Source organism: Engystomops pustulosus, chromosome 6, assembly GCF_040894005.1.
Source record: "Engystomops pustulosus chromosome 6, aEngPut4.maternal, whole genome shotgun sequence".
Lineage (NCBI taxonomy): Eukaryota > Metazoa > Chordata > Amphibia > Anura > Leptodactylidae > Engystomops > Engystomops pustulosus.
Window position 1 is genome coordinate 63388004 of NC_092416.1, and position 21081 is coordinate 63409084.

Genomic DNA, 21081 nt, shown 5'->3' on the forward strand with positions numbered 1-21081 from the left:
AACATTACAACTCTATTTAAGTAGTACTTTCTTCCAGGGTCTGCTGCAGGATTCAGTGGGCCCCTTTGCAGTGAACATTTGTGGCGGCATTAAAAATTCAGAGACTAAAAAAGTCTCCTATTCCCTAAAATATTCCCTAGTTTATCATTCCAAACAGTCCTGTCATGGTTATTTTATATAAAGCCCCCCTCACCCCCTAACCCCCTATGGATTCATTTGATAATGTGCCCCCCCCTCCAGAAGCTCTGGGTCCTGACACTTGCCCAGGTATGCCCAGTGCACCGATCCTGTTTTCTACTGCTTGTTTGCAGAATTTATCTATTGTTGCTTTTTTAATGTTTCAGATGTTTTTGTCCTTTGTTCTTCAGTTTTATTAATAATTTACATATATTTATGATTTTATAGAGTCCAGTTGGAGTTTGGAAGAAAAATTGTCCCTTTTGAACAACAGATTTAACAAGAGAGTCCTTGTTGACCTATTTGTATGGAATGATGACCGAGAATCAAGCAAACACATCATTTATGTATGGAGATAAGTTTTAATGTTGCATTAGTCTTTCTTACTGCAAAAAAATAATAATAATTATAGTAAAAAATATAGTTGTCTTTATTTATATTGCACTATAAAATCCAAGATAGGCTTCTGCCACAGGGACATAATCTACAATCGGGACTGCTGCAGCACTCCTATGGTGGCCGTATGCTAGCTGATGTTCTATACAGCTGCCATACACGGTCCTCTGAACGGGGCCTTACTTTGTTCCAAAACCTGTTTCAGATCTCTAAACGTCCTTAGTCATGATGGTACTTCACTGAAAGTACCTATATATTTTTTTCCATTTGTTTTGAATCTTGATACTGCAGATTTTTTTATATCCAAGTTGAGGTGTTTCCAGGGCCGGCGCTATGGGTAGGCAAAGGAGGCAATTGCCCAGGGCCCCCTGAAAGGGGAGAATCTCTTCTTTCAAATGAATCTTGAATTTTGTTTCTAGGTGCTATGGATCCAAAGATATTCAGGTTTAAAGTGAGAATATCAGGTGCCATTTTTATATATAAAAATCACTCCCAACGGCAGTTTAACAGAGATTATCTCCGTTTTCCTAAAACTTAGACTTTTTTTCATAGGAAGAAAAAAGAAGTGAGGTTCTATGTGTCACAGAGACAGAGATACAACCCCCTGAAATTAACCCCCCCCCCAATCCAGATTCTTAGCCATCAGGCTGCAGGGAGCATTTGCTGGACACAGGAGCTGCTGCACCTCACAGATAATGGAAATATTCACTTTATATGTTACTACATTTTGAGAAGGGATAATATCAACTAATATTCATGTTTTTAACCCTTCTCTATGCAGAACTATCTAAGAACACACTTTGGGCCACATGTATCAATCGTTTTCGTTTTTTTCTGTTGTTTTTGCGCCTTTTCATTCAGGCGCACCGTTTTTGCGCCATTTTTGCGACTAAACGGCAAACTAGCTGCGCAGCAAAAATAAGCAGCTTTCCCTCATTTATCCTAGCAATCCAGCGCCTAATGATATTCATCACTTGCGACTTTTCATTTAGGCGCAAAAACGGGCGCAAAAACACTCCAACCCGAAGGTGGCGTTAACTGAGAAGTAAGCACTGAGCCCCTTTGCAGAACAGCTCATTTCTAGCAACAGAGCTCAGCCAGACACTGCAGACACTAGAACATATAATACAGACATGAGATACTCTGCAAACACTAGAACATATAATACAGACATGAGATACTCTGCAGACAGGAGCTGCAGACTCTATTTACAGTTCATCACCTTCTATTTACAAAACATTCTGCAGACTCCTGAGCTCAAAGTAAGAGCTCAGAACTTTGCAGAATGTTGCAGATATCACAGACAAGTGTCCCCCGTGTAATTCTGCACAGTGTGTCTGAGAGGGATACTGTGCAGAATTACAGGGGTGCAGCAGGAGACCAGCACTGGGGGATCCCCTCCAGGAGAAGCCACTGCTGAGGAGATCACTGGGTGCTGGGTGTCACACACCTGGGTGCTGCTGTGAGTGTTATCTTCATTCTGGGCTGTGGGAGAAGCAGAGAGGAGCTTGTAGCAGGATCACATGTAAGTGCCTGAATTTAACATTGCGCCTAAACTGCGCCAAAATTGCGCCTAAACTGTGTTAAAGTAAAGTAATTAATAAGAGGCAGGAAATTAACTTATCACAGATGGTTGTAGCTTGTGAAAATTCTGGAAAACAGTGCGCCAGAATTTAGGCACAACTACTACACTTAGGCGCACAAAAGTGATAAATGGGGCCCTTTCTCTCTTATTCCCTTTTATTTTGTGATAGTTGTTAAAGATATTACACTGGACTCAGACGCCATTTTACATATTGTTAGACATTTTAAAGACTCAGCATTCATTTCACATAACTTTGTGTAATAAAAACTAAAGTTTGGGTGTGCCCCTCAGCACACAAAGACTTAGTGCTCGCTAGCACTACCTAGAGCAGTGGTGGCGAACCTATGGCACGGGTGCCACAGGTGGCACTCGGAGACCTCTCTGTGGGCACCCAGGCCATTACCCAGGTCACTATTTAGGACTCAGTTCCTTCTCCTGCAGTCACAGGCAGCCCAGTACGTGCCACGTTCAGCACTATTTTAAAGTGACTAGAAGTGCAGGAGGAGCAAGGAGGTGCTCACAGAGCTGTATTATCATTGTAGACCCTTCTCTGGAGCTGTGATTGATCCTGTTGAGGGACCTTAGAGGGAAACTACAATAATAATCTGAATTTCTTCTTCTTTCTACTGTATTAATGTCCTCAGGACGCCAGTACATTTGAAACCTGTGAGTTACTTTAGTTACTTTAAATTGGCATTTGGCACTTTGTGTCAAATATGCGGCTTTTGCTTGTAGTTTTGGCACTCAGTCCCCAAATGGTTCGCCATAACTGACCTAGAGGAAGGTATCCAGGTGCACATCTGGACATTATGTGATGTGATTATGTTTATGTGAAGACAGCCAATGGTTCTACATTCCTTTGTGTGCTTACATCCAATAGTATTACATTTCCTGGGTGAGAACACCCAATTATAGTTGCTGCTTTCCTACTTACACGCCTTATGTAAAGTGCCTTATGGTTTTCTATAAATCTGTCAGTCCCACAATAAAGTAACAGTCTTGTCTTGTCTAGAGCAGAAAGGACAATGTGTCTTTCCTGGTTTACTCCATTCCAAGCTGGAATGCAAAGACTCTATAATTTGAAAGTCACCTTTACAATGATTAGGGGTTTGAACCCCAGATAGAAATCTATAAGATAGTCTTTTAGTGGTGGGAAAATTGACTGATACGATGAACATTCGACCCTCTTCGCCTAATGTGACTACACCGCGACCAGAACATGTCCATAAAGTTATATGTAACACCAAAAACACACACATGTTCTGGAATAAAGTTTTTATTTCCCACCATCCTCCATTATTTATACCTATGTTATGACGTTCTCACTCTCATTCTTATGAAGCGCTGAGGGTTCTGTTATTGTGCAGCTAATTCAATGGCGCACATCTAAAAGTGACTTTTATTATCTCATTGAAGAGGTTTATGGATATATAGTTATTTATTTGGGTTACCATTGTGTAAGGAACAGACAATGATACATCTGTGTGAATTTTCTGCAGTTCCCTTTGCTGCATATTTTGGTGAATACAGTATATTGGTGTGGGGTCTGTATGCTCTCCTCACATCTTACTCTTTTAGGAAAGTATATTTTCTTTATATAAGTATCTGGATTTGTACATATTTTAGAGGAAATTTTGAATGTTAATTGCCAAATGCATCGCCTGGTTGTCTGCTTTCAAAATTCTATAGGTTTTATGGCGCCTTTACTTTTTATTCTGTTTTATTGCTATATTTTGCAGGTTGTGACTGTCTAAAAATGTCTAGCTAAAAAGCAGATATCTAGTTATTACAGTTTTAGTGATATTATGTGAACATATCAATAGGGCACATTTGTGAACTCTACACATGTCCATGTATTACATTTAGGAGATGTGAAGGTAAACATTTTCTGTTTGGAGCACATTTTTTGCCATCAAAGTCAAATTTTAAGTATTTTTTATAAAATGTTTCAGTTTGAATCAAAATTGCATGCAGGCACCTATGTCTATAAACTCTTTGATGCAATTTTGAAAATCGGGCAAGTGTCTGCTTTCAGAAAATATTGGTCCCTCTCCCCAATAGGCCTCACAGTCTAATCAACCTACCAGTAATTTTTTGGAGTGTGGGAGGAAACCGGAGGACCCGGAGGAAACCGACGCAGACACAGAGAGAACATACAAATTCTTTGCAGATGTTGACCGGCGCAGCAAGGCTGTAGTGCTAATCACGGAGCCTCCATGCTGCCCATAAATCTCCCTATCATCTATCTATCTCCTATAAAATTCGCCCATATTACAGTTTGTTTTACCATACTAAAGGAGCCACTTCCTGACTGTGACTGGTCATAAAATAGTTTTATTTTGGGGCCCCACTTTTAGTTTTGCCTAGGGCCCCACTTTGTCTAGAACCGGCCCTGGGTGTTTCACTTACCCAGGTACATCCACGTCCCAAGTGCTCCATCCAATATTTTCAGCAGTTTCCAAAATGCTATTTTTTTATTATCCAAGGTCAATAAAAATCCTGCTAAACTATTTTATTTTACTTCTTACAAAGAATCAAGGAAATCACAAAATGCTTAAAATGCCTTTGAAGATTTTTAATGGCTATAAAAGATATGAGTTTTACTGTCCCTTGATACTTTCCATGGCTAGATGCACCTTGTCTTAATTGGGATGTCGTATTATTGACACGTTTATAGATTGTTGGTCCATGATGCTGAACTCATCTTATGCAAGTTAATGTGCTGTGACCCAGTTATTGCACATACATCTGCTCCAAGTCAAGCTTATGGTGGAATGGGACTCTTCCATAGCATTAAAACTTTGAACTAAACATTGCCATATGCAGAGTAAATGGTTTATACCCAGACTCAAAAACATACTTCATTTTTTTTAGAGAATTACAAAAAGATGAGCTGCGTGACCCAAAATACTTAGAGGTATACTACACCATGTAGCGGCACAATAAGACTGTCATGGGCCCTGGGCTGTATGAACATTGTAGCCCCTACAAGTCTGGAATCATACTGGAATTCCTACATATGGTACTAGGAACAAGCTTCTTGGGGAATTGAGAATGTGTCTCTTTTGCTGCTTTCAATCTACAGTATCAGGACCTTTGGAGGACTGTCAAAGGACCTGAAATGGCTCTTGTATACCTGTGTATTAAGAGCAGGAACATATGTATGAGGATTTTTGGATGAAGGACCCTCTGAGTATAAAATTTGGTGGGGGGTTTGGGTTGCCATGGACCCCCAAGAAGGTTTGGGCCCCAGGCTAAGGCTCAAACCGCCTATATTATAACCCACTGTTGACACCATGGTATTGGAAGAAAACACTTGTATATACAGCATAAGAGTAAGAATAAAAACAAAAAAGGATCAAGGTCTCCAAATGAGTTAAATAAAGTCTATTATTATTATTAAATCTTAGTAAATCTTTATTCCTTCTATAGAGCAAAATGTCACATCTGAAGTTATAGGTAACCTACATCACGGATCTACCTAATAAGGTAGATCTGGTGGCAGGTTCATCTATTGTACAGAAGCCCAATCCACTTTTTATCTAATCCTTTGATGTCTCTGAGCATTATAAATATTTTATCATATAAATATGCAAATGATCTTATAAGGCTACTGAGATGTGGAGTAACCCGTCCAGGAACAGAACCTATGGGTACTCCATGACCCAGTAGCCTCTTTAAATCCCTCATTCCCTCCTGTCTTCACCGGTAGCTCACAGCAGCTGCACATACTCATCTGAGCTCTGGCTTCTCAGATGAGGTGCTACGGGTCCTCGGGTTCTGCAGCCTCCGACCTTTCACAGGTGGCCGTGCCTCGATTAATGTCCCTCCACGCCCTCTTAACGGGGGAAATAATGGCAATCACTAGTGGTTTGCCGGTAATTGGGCTTGTACACCTAAAAGCGGCTGCAAAATATTTCTATGTCAGATAGGACCTGGAGTAGAAATATACACTGTGCAGCCTAGCCAGCAGATACATCAAGAGCCAAGAGCCTCTTGATGTTATCCGGACCCCAAAGGGGCAGGGATTTCATCGTAGTCTGGTGCTCATGCGCTGGCGTATGATAAATGCCCACCATTCTCTTTTAATGGAAACCTAGGGTAGATTCGGTGGCAGGTTCGATGGCAGATTCATCTATTGTACAGCAGCCCAATCCATTTTTTAGCTAATCCTTTAGTGCCCCGGAATACTAGAAAACTTTTATCATGTAAATATGCAAATGATCAGGAGCAGAAGCTATGGCTAATCCACACCCCAGATAGACCTGCCACCGAATCTATCTTTTTAGGTGGACTTTTATCATACGCCAGCAGATGAGCACCGGCCTACTATGAAATCCCCGCCACTCCAGGTGCCCGGAATACATCAAAAGGCTCTGAGCTCTTGATTTCTCTGCTGGCTAGGCTGCACTGTGTATATTTCTACGACAGGTCCTACCAGAAATAGAAATATTCTGCAGTCTCCGACCTTTCACATGTTGCCGTCCCTTGATGCCCCTCTATGTCCCTTTAACGGGGGAAATAATGGCAATTACTGCTGGTTTGCCGGTAATTGTGATCATCTCAGGGTTTGTACACCTAAAACCCAATGTACGAGCTCTGATAAATGTCCCCTGATTACTGTGACTTCTTGCTATGACCCACATAAATTTATTATATCCTACTATACATGTAATAATAATATTTTGTTTTGTTCTATCAGATTGACCAGCCTAGCCTTGGAATGCCTTCCAGAGATTATTACTTTAACAGTGGAAATTATCGTCGGGTGAGTATCAAATTTTTTCACATTCACTAGTAAACTTAGTTCAAATATTAGGTCGATGTTATGGCTGTAATGCTCTAAACCCATGTAACTTTACTGAACCAAACACAGACCACTTCCGAACTTTTTCTGAAATCTAAACATAAAGCATAACTGAATTTTTGAAGCCATCTTTTATTTGATAAATCAATAGTGTGGATGATAATAGGAAACGTTGTTGTATACATTGTTAAAGGACACCTGCACTGTAATATATAGTAAGTCCGGTGTAGGAGAAGTTTCCAAAACACAAGTGCTGCATTATAACAATAATAAGAGGGTGAAGTAAATTACTTCTTTTTGGACGTAACCTCAGTTCCTGTACACAATAGGCAGACAGGATTAGATGTGCTATTAGAGACGCCCAGTAGCTCTGAGGAGAGAGGAAGGTTGATGTCATCAGCTGTCTAGGTGGAACCTAAGGGGAGCAGCAGCAGTAGTGGAAGCTCGTGGAGAACTAAGTCCTGACTATTAACGGTACTTCCTGTATTCTGCCTCAGCATTCTATCTTCTAAAGATGGAGTACACATGGATAATTTCAGCCTGATTAACTCCCAAAATTTGCTTACATGCGTTAAGGATGATAAATCAAGATGTAGATGTACCTGGATTGCAAGGATAAATCTAGTCAAGATATAATTTGTTGCTTCGCTTTCCTCCCTAGGAAAAAAATTAAACGATAAACAGAGATTGCAACTCAAATTTCTATAGAAAGGGAAAACTGCAAGAGTATCTAGTAAAGTATTTTCTCTGCAATGGGATAATGGGGTGTCAATTTTCCAGACCTAATTTTATATAACAAAGCCGTTAGCCTGCAATATATTGTTGGCTGGTATAGAACACAACCCACAACAGCATTGAAAACTGAAGAGGCTTTATTTATGCCAGGCTGTTCCCCGAAGGAAGTTTTATTCAGGGCCTGGGCTGGATTATCGATTCCATCCTATAAATCAGCCACAATTCACCATCTACTTGCAGCCTGGAAGGAACCTAAAGAAACTAATTGTTTTTTTTGAAAGACATCAAAATAGCTTGGCTGGTTGAAAACATGATGACTTTACACTCAATGATCTAATGATGGATAACAGACTAGGCCCTTTTGATGAAGGTTGGGATGCTGGTATCGTTGCAAAGTGTGACTTTTTGGTTTATATGAGAATTTGTAGCTCTATAAAATGACATAATATTGTCAGAAAACTGAACATGCAAAGATTCCCCATAGAATTAGGAAAAAAATCCAATATAGCTAGCATTATTGTTCCAGAACTAGTAAACTAATTTAATGGTGGTAAAAAAAGTGATCTTTGCTGGAAGGGATGTGGCATAGTTGGATGTTTTCTACATTCCATGTGTGATGGTACATACATTTTGGCGGGACAATTTTATGGTTATCTCTAAAGTTTGTGGGAAAGAGGTAGCTCTGTCAGTGGAACCAGCTCTTTTAACAACAGGTTTAGATTTTTACCAAGGAAACTAAGATAGACAGGCAACATATGTCCTTGGGGGAATAAATCTGGGTGAGTCCCTTGATGAGAAGGACCTGGGGGTACTAGTAGATCATAAATTGAATACCAGCATGCAATGTAATATTACCACTGTACAAGGCATTGGTTCGGCCTCACCAGGAATATGCTGTCCAATTCTGGGCTCCGGTCCATAAAAAGGATGAGCTGGAGAGGGTTCAACTTAGAGCCACAAAAATGATAAGGGGTATGGTCTTTGTTATGAGGAAAGATTAAAACAACATATTTTGTGTCTCACATCTTTTGTGCAGTGAGAATGGAAATAGCTCAACATTGGAAAGAAGGGGTATGTCCCTCTTTGGAAGCTAGTATTTCAAAAGTAAATTCTCGCAACAGTTCTGGATAGCTTTAGAAAAGCTCAAAACCAGATCTATTTAGGGGTTATTATATATAAGAAATATATAAAGAAATTCGGATTGTTCACATCTATATTATATGATTGACTACCCTTTTTCTTTTCTTTTTCTTCTTTCTTTCCCTTTTTTCTTTCTCTTCTTCTTCCTTGAGAGAATCTTGGCCTCAAGGTAGATGTTGATAATAGAATGTGGACATTATTAGAATTAGATAAGTGCTAAGGGATAAGACATGTGATAAGTCAATATCAATATGTCATATGTTTAATGTCACCATATGTTATGATATGGTATGCTACTTTCTTTTTTGTTTTGTATATAATATTTTTGCTTTCTTTTTGCAAATAAAATAATAAAAATTTAAAAAAACAAAACAAAAACAAAGGGTAGGTGACATATTTGGACCAATATTTTGAAAAACAGCTAAAAGTACAGTAAGATGAAGTGCAACCACACACCGAGTACATACAATACTGTTTAAATGACCTAAAGTTTCTTACAAGAGGCAACTAGCTTAATGGTTTCAAAGAGTGTTTCAAAAAGGGAACAGACATGGCAGTCACAGTTTTTGGTCATGGTGCATGCATGTTCCTTACTATGTCTAGCAGCATAGCCCTTAGATGGCTCAATATGGTCCTAGCTTACATGTTGTCTATCAGTAGTTTTGACCATACAAAGCTGCAACCGTGTTAAGTAGCAGTCCTGGAGATATGTGTAACCTTAGCATTTTGTGTTTTGTCAGACGCTGCAGGACTGTTAAAAATGCATTTATATTTATATCCCCTCTGGTCTGTGTAAGAGTGGTTGTAGGCTTCTGGTTATTTAGTAATAGGAGAAAGGAGGGGCTGGAGAACACCTTGAATGAAGAGTTCAAAGAACACACCAAGTGCTCCGAGTTCAGCTACAATCATGGAATATAAATGTATCTGTGGTGAAATTTAGGAATATACATGCACAAGGAAGAGTTACACGCCAGGTTTTGTCTTGTTCATCAGTGCATCAATATCCCTCACCGCCCCCCCCCCAGTCTTATCTTGAATAAATAATGAAATCCTACCACTTTTCAGACTAAGGATCATAAAAACCCATGTGCTTGTATAATTAATACATCAGTTATGGACAAGTTATGGAGTTATGCTTCACGGGTAGCCAGGGTAATGCTTACCTGTGTCTCAATTTGATCTAGCATCCTTAGACACAGAGACATAAATAACTCAATGGGAGCATAGTAAGTAGGACATGTCTGGTCTCAATGTAATCCAGGGATTCATCCAGATCCAATGAGACCAGAACCATGACCCTATGACTTTCATTTGATAAGCTAGAACGCCTCCAAAGTCTCAGATCTGATCCAAGGTAGGAGAGTTGCTAAAGCTCTCCTTTGCATGTGAAGGGGTGTGTCCCCTTGTGTCCATTATTCTTCCCTGGGAGACATCTTACTATTGATGGCAGGAGGAATCATAAAGCGTGGACCATCTTTCACCATTGATCAGCAAAAGGTAACGAACTCACTGATTGCTGATACTTGTAGTCCTACACTTGTATTATATATAATATATATATATTGTATGTACTGCTTGTCAAATTTGTCTTTAAGGCAATTAAATATAAAATATAACTTGTGTTTAACCCCTATCTACAAATCCCCATGTCCTTGTTTCGGTTGTATACATATTATATATCAGGTTGGCTTCTAACCCAATATAATGCATTACAAACCGGGCTTATATCAGATGAGAAGCTGGTGGCAGCCTATCATACTGTGAAGATTCTGTTTCCCTAAGGCTAGTGGAAGGGGTCTTTCAACCAATCAGGGTTGTGGGCAAGTGTTGTTCCATACGGAAGATTGCATGGACCAGTGTAACTTCCATAATCTATGTGTTCAGGGTGAATCTATAAAAAATGATAATAAATTGCATACCCTTCAGCAGTCCGGAACCATCACAGCATCTTTCACAGTCCGGCTGCTAATAACAACCACACAAAGGTATGGTTACCTAACGCTATCTGCAGCTGTGTATGGTGAAAACTTCTGGAAGACTTTAACTTGTGCACATTAAGTATTTATCTAAAATCCTTGTGTTCCCCAGAATACTGCACTGCATACAGCACATGAACCAGACTTAAGTCCATTGTAGCACAGGACAGCAATCTTTATTGGGTCCAGATTATTTCTCATAGTGGAATTCCATGTAGTGGTACCATTTAAAGTTGCAGATTAGTCTGTTTGTAGATATAAAATAGTGGGAATCTCAACATCCTGAGGATAATAACATCTTTACTCAGTGGGGCTTGATGTCTGGCGCTATAAATTACTCAATGAGGAGAACCGTCTCCTGATAAAAGCCATATGTATAGTGCATTTCACAGACACTGCTCTTGGAGAAGACTGAACTTTCTTCTCTAACATGAAGATTCTTTTCTACACAGAGTCTCTTCTATATGAAGAGTCTTTGCATAGTTATGCAATCTTTATTTAGATTTTGTAGATTAAAACCATACACCATTATATATTTATTAGCTACTGAAAACTGCAAGAGTTTGCTGCTGGTCATACCTATCAAAAGAGTACGCCCATTGCCTGTGTTTTTGTGGGTCAAGTTCCATTGGTTTACAGCCTTAAAGGACACATTCAGGTCATCAATATCAAAGAGTATCCATGGTTTGAGAAGAGGTGCCACGCAATGGACGAGTCTTTCTTTCTGTAAAGAATATTTCTCATGCTTGTCTACACAAGGCTGATGTCTTTTACAAAGCAACAATCACATAGTAAAGGAAATATGGGCTCTTCTCGCAAGTTTCATTGATTTTACATGGACACTGTAGACCACCTGGCCACATAAATTGAATATGCCCCTTGTATAGAACATCATTGTGCTGAGCTCACCGGCCCACTACATATGACCTATTTTTGTCTACAGATTAGAGAAGCCTACCTCCAGTTTATGATCACCATAGCCAGAATGGTACGAGAAGACAAGAACCTCACGAAAGATGACAATTACGTGCAGGAAGAAATGGCTCGTGTGATGGATTTAGAGTCAGATATAGCAAAGGTGAAGATTATTTTACCACCGATCATTGCGGGAAGAGTTCTTCCTACACTGCAAGACATAAAACAGTCTTCTTTGTCTTTCAGGCAACAGCACCATCTGAGGAACGGAACGATGTCACCTTGTTATACAATAAAATGACCCTTACTGAGTTCCAGCAGAAGTTTGCAATAGATGTAAATTATAATTTATGACAAGCCATGGCTAAAATATATCTTTTATAAAAGGCGCTTTTGAAGCTTAAAGTGTCAATCAGAATGGAAATCATAGCATCTACCATTAGTTTTGTTACCCAAATTTCTGTTTTTAATAAAGTAAATCTACTATGAAAATTAAGCATGATAAACAAGGGAACTATGACTGTGGCAATCTTGTTATATTTGTTACCCTTCTAAAATTAACTTTTAAAATTATGCTTAGGAGCTAGCAGTACTCTGGGGGTGTTACCAGAGCACCTAATATTTTGTTCATCTGGCTTCCTAGCTTGTTACACTGTACAGGAACACTATGTGAGATTACCAACAAATGGAGGGGGAAGTACTGAGGGAGCAGGGTAAGGGCGAAACATGCCCCTGCACAGGAAAACAGCATGTTAAGGTACAACAAGGAGGAGCACTGACAATGCCCCCCAGAGCTCTTCTAGATCATTAGCATAATTTTAAACATTGATTTTAGAAGAAAGGAGGTCATGGATAACAAATATAAGAAGATTACCACAGTGATGGTATTTAGATCTATAAGTAAATGTTCCAAGTAAAAATTATTGGGAGAGATTTATCAAGGCCTGTACGCCAGGGGCATGGTTTACATCATATGCTGGCATATGATAAATTTCCCACATCAACTTTTTATCTGCCTTGTCTTAAAAATGGAATGCAGTCTGTACTACATGCAGTTAGCCTGTGTATAGTGCAGGCTGCACCAGGGTTTCTGGTGCACGTTCTGCATGAATCTGGCGCTCCCTTTACTGCTCCAACACAGTGCACCAACTTTTTTTTTAGTGCACCTTTAACATAGAGCGTGCAACACAATTCTGTCGGAGTTTGCATGTTAAATCTGATGCACAGTCTGCAATGCCCCCTTCAGTGCAGAAATTTGTGTCACATGAAGCACACAAAACAGTCGCATGCAACACATATGTGGCACAGGTACTTCTTAAATACTTGTGCAAGCAGTTTTCACCTTAAAGAATCGGAAAGTCTGACAGAAACCTGGCGCACACCCCTTAGTAAATGTTCGCCCCTGTATAAATAATGTTACATAACTAACTTTTTTGTTGTAGGATTTTAATTGGACCAGCTTCATCCAAAACGTAATGACATCTGTCAACATTCAGCTCCATCCTGAAGAGGAAGTTGTGGTCTATGGAGTTCCTTATCTACATCAGCTTAAAACAATTCTCTCTAATTATTCAGCAAGGTAATTACTTTTAGTATATTTAGTTTTGAGGTTTTGTCGTCAATAGACAATATTTAACTCAGCAGCTCTCATCACGCTGTGTGTGGACCCATTGTAATGTCTTAGAGGAACTTGATGGTTGACTGCAACTGAGTATACTGTATATATGTATTTGTATATTTTTTGAATATTTTGTAATGGTTCATTTTCATTGCATGCTTTAGTAAAATACATGCTATTAATGGATGTTCAACTACTCACAAAGAGAGGTTAGGACCAGAACTTAAAGGAGATCTACCATCGATGGATGGATAAACCAGGGGCACTTACTCATAGATCCAGGGACCATGACTGTGGTAATCTTCTTATATTTTTTATCCATAGTCACCTGAACTTTTACAGTTATGCTAATGAGCCTTAGGGGCTCCTAGAGGTTTTCCCAGAGCCCCTCCGTGCTGCAGATTCCAAGACTGTCTCCCCTCCTCCCCTGTTCTTCCTCCAGCACTTCCCTGCTCCCTCTGCCTGATGTAATCTCTCTGCATCACATGAAGTTTCAGCACACAGTGGGAGGGGTTAGTGCTCCTTGCACACTCAAACAGCCCATGAAACTGCAGCACAGAGGGGCTCTGGGAATAGCCCCAACAGCCCTTCAGACTCATTAGCATAATTTCAAGTTGATTTTAGAAGGAAAGAGGACATGGATAACAAATATAAGACAATTACCACATTCACAGTGCCTGGATCTATGAGTAAGTGCCTCTGGTTTACCATGCTGAATTTTGATGATAGTTTTTGTTTAATGAGCCCTTCCTGATAATAAATGCAAGGATATTATTTTTGGTATATTTTGAAACGGAAAAATGAAGCAACTCTATGCATGGACTTCTCAAAAATATAAGAGTACATCTACTTCACTGGTATGTAAGTAATTTTCTGGGCTTCTATTCTCGATAGACCCATAGATAGTTCCAGTAATTAAGATTACATGCAAAACTTAATATGTATTGGAGCAATAGAGTTATATAGGTATACACACAATATACTGTAAAGTAGGTTTGCCTATGTACAGTCATTGAAAATGACACCAAGATAAAAGAACCATAGACAGTCTTTGGTTTCTCTGCAGTGGATTTATACATACTGTATATGAGTGTCTGACATCAATAGCCTCCAATCGGTATCCCTCCAGAAATTACAACTCCCATGATGCTCTCTCAACGAAACATCCTACCCAAGTAACCTTTTTGACCTTTTTTATAGTTTATATGGCTTGCAAAATAATTCAAACATTTCTGTATGGATCAAAATAAAATTGAAGACTCCCCAATTCACATTACCATTTACACTATGCTTTGTGTAGTTGTACATGCCTAAATATCACTACTTCATTTCTATTTCTATGGCCGGCCTGAATTATCTTGGTTCAACTGGCTTAATCCAGGATTTGCATTGGGTAATACAGGGTTAATCCCTGTTGCCAACTAAAATAAATTCTACCCCCCACTACTGCCGCCATCATTTATTTTTCATAGTTTGTTAATTGTAATAATAACCATTTGCATTCGTCTCTTTGACTTGTTACTGTACAATATCCCTATTCTTAGGCGTCCCAGGACAATTCACAGTTCATTTACAGCTTCCAGCCACAATTTATTAGTTTTGCTTCCCACGACAACCACATTTTTATTTCTCTTCTGCAACTAATTATCTTTCTGCTAACTTGTCTTCACTTATAATCCAACATCCTATCAATGATGTGTACTAAATAGATTAATTACTGCATACATTGTATCATATGGTCCCCTACCAGGAGGTCCTCATATCCTCAGAGACATGTGCATTAGTGTGCAGTCAAATGTATTATCGGGGTCTCAATGCTTATGTTCAGTATTGTTATTGTTATGGTCTTAATAATTTCATTTTTATAAAAAAATAATAATAATTCAATTATTGCAAAAAAGAAAGTTTAGTGTAAATAATCAGATTCCAGGTCATATAAATTGTATATGGATGAACAAAAGCATAAAACAAAGTGACATTACACCATTATAATATGAGCAGGAGTCTCATTTAGTTAATATTTATTTGTTAAAGCAACATGGAATATGTACAGTATATCTTGAAGAAGCTAAACTATGGCCCAACAAATTATTTGGGTTGTGCTGATTTTGGACAATTACTTTTTGTAGAGGGTCCCCCTAAAACAATTGTCCTCTTAGGGGAAGTCATCTTCCGTGGCATTGACATAGAAAGACACCATGGTCCTCCTATAACATATGTTCCAGGTGCCCAATTCCACTCTTATGATTGAGTGGGGCTCTAATGGATGGGTACCCACCAATCCCAAGAATAAGGGTCCTCATACCTCTGCCAAAATTGATTAGTTGTCATGCAGGACTGCCAGAGATTGTATGGGTGCTACATTTGGATTCTAGCTATCCTTTAGATAGAGGTAGTTTCTTATCCTGGCACAATCCCTTTAACATTACAGTCCTTATAAACTCATTCTTGTGCAGATTCTCACAGCTTGTCTGCAGGGTTCAAGTTTATTGCAACTTCATTATAAAGGAAATGTAACAATTTTTCCCATTAACCAATAGGGGCTGATTAAGCAGCCAAATAAATTAGTTGCTATCTGGCAAAGACTACAGTATTGTAATCTAATAAATAAATTACCATTACTATTGTAGGGTAATGGCAGTCATGGCCATGGCATCACAGTCAGGGCACATCTAAGCCAAGCCTTAGTGTACAGGTATTGCTATATTATTCCAACATTCTTTTCTAAATTTGACATATATGTGCCAAGACAATAAAGAGTTTATTCACGACAAACTGTGAGTCTTGGGTAACCAAAGATGAAGAATTGTGGTATGACGCAAACTTCCACTGTTTTATGTAGAAGAAGAGGTCATTATAAAGTACTCAGTTTGCAATGTTAATAAATTCACTATTACAATAATTTCTTATTTCCTCCAGCACTCTGCAGAATTATCTAGTTTGGCGATTGGCAATTGACCGAGTTAGCAGCCTGAGCAGACGCTATAAAGATGCAAGGGCCAACTACAGAAAGGTTAGTCCATATGTTTTAGGTTCTACTGGTAACTTTATCATGATATCTTTAAATGGGTATTCCCATCTGGGCATTCACATTTAATTTAATTCATTTGCCATATGTAAAGATTTCTTCAATTGGATGTTAGTAAAAAAAATGTTTCTGTGTGAAGATAATTTCTCATAAATGTAGCCATGTTGTCCCTTAGAACTGAGATAGCTTCCTTGGATACGACCACCCCGCACTCTGGCAATGCTGGCCAGACATGCGCTAATGAGTCCTGCCTGACCACCTGGATTCAGCGTTCATTACCACAGGATGGCTGTGGGACATGCAATAACTCCCAGACATTTCATATACAAAAACTTTTTGTTTCCTTGTGCAATCACTGGAGCAGAGGTGGCAGTAACCAAGGACACAGTCTTGTTTCTCAGGGACTATATGACTACATTTATGAGAAATTATCTTCACACAGGAAAATTTTTTTAATAACATCCAATTGAAGAAATGTTTTTATATGGCAGATTATCTAAACTGGATGTTAATGCCCAGACGAGAATACTCCTTTAAGGATGTATGTTTTACATCTGGTCCAGGCAGATGCCATTGAGTCTTGAGGGATTGGCCAGTTTACATCAAGTTTTCTGTTATGTGCGAGGGGCAGGATATTGGGTAACCAACATACATCTATTAAATATGGCACATTACTTTCTTGAAATGTAAAGGAAAGTCTCCTGGTTCAAAAATGTATTTTACCTCACCAGCCAGACATCCCTCTCCATAAAATGGACAAAGATGAAGAGTCATGTGATCCTGTCCATGACTAATCTACCTTTCAGAACCTTACAACAGTGTTCATGAATACAGACCTAAGGTCAATTGGTAATGGACAGTTAGGATCACATGACCTTACTGCCATCTTCTGACATTTTACAGACATATATGGCAGCTTATGAGGTAAAAGATAATTACCATATACACTCAAGTATGTTACCACAAAAAAACTGTGAAAACCTATTAATTTGAGTATAAGCCTAGGGTGGGAAATGTACAGGCCACAGCCCCCACCAGTATATAGCCAGCCAGCCTCCTAGTACATATTGCTAGCAGCCCCCTGCCCAAGTATACAGCCAACCCCTTCCCTACAGTATATAGCCTGAATGCCCCAGTATATAGTCTGCCAGCCCATGCCTTCAGTAACCAACCAGCCCCTTCCCTCCAGTATATAGCTTTACTGACCCAGTATATAGTTTTCCAGCCCATGCTTTCAGTATATAGCTGGCCAGACCATGTCCCCAGTATATAGCCAGCCCATGCTCTAGTATATTATCAGCCAGCTGGCAGCGCACATACTATGAGGTCAGCCGCTTGCTCAAAACTCGGCTTATACTCGAGTATATACCGTACTTTACACTTCTAGAAAGCAGTACAGACTGTTTAATATATGTATATTGGTAAATTACATGATATCCTGCCCCACACACATTCCAAAATACATGAATTCCCCAACCCCTTTAATTAATTGTGACAATGCAGGATCTTGAAAGTATGCCTTCATCAGGTTTATTCAATTGTCTATGCTTTAGCTTGAGCTGTTTTAAGTTTAGGCTAACTTCATTAAGGCAAAATGTGTCAGAAGAAGCCACTGTTTGCTATAAACTTATGAGGAAATAGGCTATATCCAATTTTATTAGAATTAGTGTACACTTTTTGGAGCATTAAACCAATTCAAGCACCAAGAGCAAGACAATTGAGTAGACCTAAAACTTTAGGCAGATGTTCATCCCAGTCAAGTCTGAAGTTTTTTGTTTTTTCTGTGAAGGCTCTTTATGGGACCACATTAGAAGAAGCTAGATGGAGAGAGTGTGTTAGCTATGTGAACAGCAACATGGAGAACGCTGTTGGAGCCATGTATGTAAAGGAAACATTTGCTGGTGAGAGCAAGAGGATGGTATGTAACATTCACACTACCATGATATTCACATATGGATAGAATACTCCGCATTATAAATTAGGTTGAGCATGCTTTAAGTCTTGGTTTTGTAACATGCATCTAACTTACTTGGTTCTTTAAAAACCAATGGCATCTTCGCAATGGCATTCCCCTGCAATGAGTAGCATTCTTTGATATTTGGCTGGCAGTCTTAGTCACCATGCCCACTTTTTTTTAAAAGAGGCATGCTTAGTGCAAAGGACAAAAAATACTCAAATTCCACGTAGTGTGTCAGGAATTTACATTTTTCATGTTTTATAATCTAAAAAAAGGCACACAATGTATGATACATCTATCCCAGTGTTTTTATCTCAGACAGATATCCTTAAAACAATTGGAAATTCAAACACAATCTATATAATTAAGTTACTGAACCTTTTATTAAATAAGAATTTAATAAAAACTCTGGAGTATTGAAAAGTCTTAGGCTAGTTTATTGGGTTTTTCTGGAATTTTGTTTGGGTGTTAGGAGTATTATAAGATTAAAAGAACATCACAAAATTGTGGTCAAGTCTGCATTTGGACACCACAACACACTGTACCATCACAGTGACTGCATGGGTTCAGAAGCTGAGATCATGCTTTCACTGCAGAAACCCAGCATATACTGATAGCCGAGCTCCTACTCTTTAACTTCTTAGAGGCTGCGGTACTCATTGGAACCCCCCACACCACGAACAGAGGGAACTGATGCCTTGCCATTGCAGCTGGTGGCCTGATGAAGGCCTCCAAGCCACCATAGTTAACATAATATTAGGTTCTGCCTTATAAACCTTATGCAGACAGCCAGAAGACATCGCAACACCATCATATTACAATTTATTGAAAGTGTTATCAAGATTTTACACCTTCAAGTACCCTCCTGGGACAATATAAAAAAGTTTTTTTAAAAGTAAAACAAGTAAAATTAAATATTAAAAAAATAAATCATCAAATCCCCTTTGTTCTATTCAGTTCATTTAATCCCCAATATATGACATTGCTGCATTCGTATTATAAACTTTGGGGTTTTTTTCATCCTCTCCGGAAAAAGTTTTAAAAATTCAGTCGCTAAATTATAGGCAACACCACCACTTACGTGGACATATATGGGGATATTTATCATACGCTGGCGCTCATGCTCCAGCGTATGATAGCCCCGCCGCTGCATGTACACAGCGGCATACATCAAGATGCTTCCGCTTCCGCCACATATGAAAAGTCGCCGGCAGCAGCGAGTGCGCAGGCGCGGGGACAGTCACGCCCCTTCATGCCCAACTGGCGTGAAGGTGGCGGATCGGGGCAAATAATCGCAAGTGCTAGCAATAAACTAGCATTTGCGATTATTTTAGGGCCTCTGTGCCACTGGCTTGCCGCAGAGGTCCTGATAAATATGCCCCATAGACTAGACAGTCTTATTCTACACCAGATTCATATAAGTGTCTGGTGTTGGATGATAAATCTGTCCCAGTATAAGACTGTCTAGCCATACTCTGCACCTCCTATTTGTTGGCTTACTTTATGCCAGAAAATGAGGACAAAATTCTGCCGGGTCAGCAGTATTTCTGGTGCATGGACAAATTTGATTTCAGGCCACGCCCCCTTTTAATGGACCATGCCTCTTTTGTCTAGATAGTTGTATGAGAGCCAGAAAACTGTCTAAAACCTTTTATAAATGTGGTACAGACAGTTTTTTAGTGCACACTACGGCAGAAATAGATTTTTTATTCTTATGGACATACAAGGATATTCATTATATTCATTTGTGATATTTTCCGTGAAATCTTCTAGATCAGTGACCTCATAAATAAAGTGCGTGAAGTTTTTATTGAGACTTTGGATGAATTACAGTGGATGGATGAAACATCAAAAGAAAAGGCACGAGAAAAGGTCAGTCAGTATCCTCAATTTATGGCAGAAAATGTCTACAGGAGCATTTTGGATATGCCCTGAAGCTTGAGTCTCGTATTTTTTTCCCATTAAGTTTATGTTGTTTTTTTATATTGTTACGAGGGATCCATCAATACAATAAAAAGTATAGAGGTGAATTAGGTCAAGATAGGTCAATTCAATACCATGATATTCACCAATAAATAGAATACTCCACATTATAAATTAGGTCAGGGTCGGAAAGTAAGTGTTATCCTTATGGAGGCTTTTTCCAATTAAGGCCGCCTTCTAGGTATGGAGACATATAGCCATTGTCTAGGGGATTCTTGGAAAATATGCAAATACGTTTTCCAGGATGGGATATTGAAAACCCTTTCTCTTTTAGCTATCTTGTAAGGCAGCTCTCTTAACATCAAATCCTGCATCATGTCATTAGGCTTCCTGGAAGTCATTCTTGATGTTAAGGGGACTGCCTTACAAGTTAGCTAACAGAGCCATGGTTTTCTCTATGCCAAATTGTTTATGCATGTGTTTAAAAATCCTTATTACCAAGATACAACAGTGGTTGATGAAGTAATAATCTGTGAATCCAGTGTGTGAAAAGCCAGAAGTACTTTGCCCTTCAGTTCTTATAGACCACTCACGACTACCAGTGCTAAGAAACTTTGTAAGTGACACAAAGCCATTGACATCTTGTGTGAGACCACAATGGCTGAGTGTGAAGCAGCTTTCCCTGACCTTGCCCACAATCACATCTATATTAAGCATGCCATACACATTTGACTTGTCTTGATATAACAATATTCTTTGTTGCTTTAAATATTTCTTGACATCTATACGGAAAAGTATATTAAAGTGAACCTGTCATCAGGAGC

General features: G+C 39.1%; 1 protein-coding gene across 2 annotated transcripts in view; it reads left to right on the forward strand.

Moving 5' to 3' along the window:
- Nucleotides 1-21081, forward strand: part of MMEL1 (membrane metalloendopeptidase like 1) — a 157588-nt gene that overhangs the window by 117304 nt on the left and 19203 nt on the right. For both annotated transcript variants that reach the window (XM_072156329.1, XM_072156328.1), the window contains exons 7-14: nucleotides 406-524; nucleotides 6861-6926; nucleotides 11760-11894; nucleotides 11978-12067; nucleotides 13174-13310; nucleotides 16269-16362; nucleotides 18167-18295; nucleotides 20108-20206. In XM_072156329.1, the coding sequence (XP_072012430.1) occupies nucleotides 406-524; nucleotides 6861-6926; nucleotides 11760-11894; nucleotides 11978-12067; nucleotides 13174-13310; nucleotides 16269-16362; nucleotides 18167-18295; nucleotides 20108-20206 (869 nt within the window). The remainder of the gene's footprint in view (nucleotides 1-405; nucleotides 525-6860; nucleotides 6927-11759; nucleotides 11895-11977; nucleotides 12068-13173; nucleotides 13311-16268; nucleotides 16363-18166; nucleotides 18296-20107; nucleotides 20207-21081) is intronic.